Source organism: Otolemur garnettii, unplaced genomic scaffold (genome assembly GCF_000181295.1).
Source record: "Otolemur garnettii isolate 467f Iridium unplaced genomic scaffold, OtoGar3 scaffold00105, whole genome shotgun sequence".
In the NCBI taxonomy this organism is placed as follows: Eukaryota; Metazoa; Chordata; class Mammalia; order Primates; family Galagidae; genus Otolemur; species Otolemur garnettii.
In genome coordinates, this window is record NW_003852500.1 from 3,757,636 (window position 1) to 3,759,149 (window position 1,514).

The window sequence follows — 1,514 nt, forward strand, 5'->3', positions numbered from 1 at the left end:
CCCGCCTTCAGCAGATGAGTGAGCGCTTCCTACACCACACGAGAACTCTGGTAGAGATGAAACGGGATTTGGACAGCATCTTCCGCCGAATCAGGTACCTACCACCCCAGGACCCCGGCTGACCTCTGCTTCCACCTTTCTATATGAGCCACATAACAGGGGAAAAGAAGATTTTGAAAATTTGTTCTATAAGGCTTCATTGTACACTTAAGTATTCAAGAAGATCCCAACCCTGGGATAAAAATATTGAAGTTTTTGAATTTATTTTTCAAAAATGTAATGTAGCACTGGACACATAACAGAAAAGGAAAGAGCAGACAGTGAACAGTGATCCTCTCACTCCCATGCCCCCCACCCAGTTTTTCTCTGAAGAAGCCGAAGAGGCAGAGTGCTGAAGCTCATACCTGTAATCCTAACACTCTGGGAGGCTGAGACAGGTAGATTGCCTGAGTTCAGGAGTTTGAGACCAACATGAGCAAGAGCAAGACTTGGTCTCTAAAAATAGCCAGGCATTGAGGTGCCTATAGTCCCAGCTATTCTGGAGGCTAAGGCAAGAGGATTGGTTGAGCCCAAGAATTTGGGGTTGCTGTGAGCAATGATGACACCATTGCATTAAACTTAGGGTGACAGAGTGTAACTGTCTCAAAGAAAAGAAAAGAAACTAGCTAGGCATTGTGGCTGATACCTCTAGTCCCATCTACTTCGGAGGCTAAGGTGGGAGGATTGCTTGGTGAGCCGAGGAGTTCTAGATTACATTGAGCTATGATCATGCTACTGCACTCTAGTGGCCTGATCTTTTCCTAAAGTAACACAATTATGTTTACAAAGAATGGTCAAGAGGTATTTGGAAGGCAATCTCTTATCCTTGACCTCAGGCAGTCAGTCCCCCCAAAAGTACCCCAATGGCTAATTTCTTTCCCACCACTTGGGGGGATGCACTTATCTCCTTTCTGAGTGATAGAATAACACACCAGGGAGTACCAACCCCTGGGGTTCCTACTTCCCCCTCTTTCCAAATACTATGCCTGGGCAGCAGGCCTGGTGAGAAGACCCAGAAAGGATGCACTTTTTCCCCCAAGACAGTCTCACTCTGCTGCCCTAGGTAGCTCACAGAAACCTCAAACTCTTGGGCTCGGGCAGTACCCATAGTTCAGTGGGCAGGGCGCTAGCTACATACACCCAGGCTGGTGGGTTTGAACCCAGACCAGGTCAGCTAAAACAACAACTGCAACCAAAAAAATAGCCAAGCATTGTGGTGGGCGCCTATAGTCCCAGTTACTTGGGAGGCTGAGGGAAGAGAACTGCTTCAGCCCAAGACTTTGAGATTGTTGTGAGCTGTGACGCCACGGCACTCTACCCAGGGTGACAGCTTGAGACTGTCTCAAAAAAAAAAAAAAAATCTCTTGGGCTCAAGCAAGCCTCTTGCCTTAGCCTCCAGGTAGCTGGGACTAACGGCACTTATCACAATGCCCAGCTAGTTTTTCTATTTTTAGTAGAGACAGGGTCTCACTCTT

At 47.3% G+C, this 1,514-nt stretch overlaps 1 protein-coding gene across 1 annotated transcript in view; it reads left to right on the forward strand.

Annotated features, from left to right (window-relative positions):
• KXD1 (KxDL motif containing 1) overlaps positions 1 to 1,514 on the forward strand; it is a 33,696-nt gene that overhangs the window by 27,324 nt on the left and 4,858 nt on the right. The window contains exon 5 of the mRNA XM_023517164.1: positions 2 to 94. Coding sequence (XP_023372932.1) covers positions 2 to 94 — 93 coding nt within the window. The remainder of the gene's footprint in view (position 1; positions 95 to 1,514) is intronic.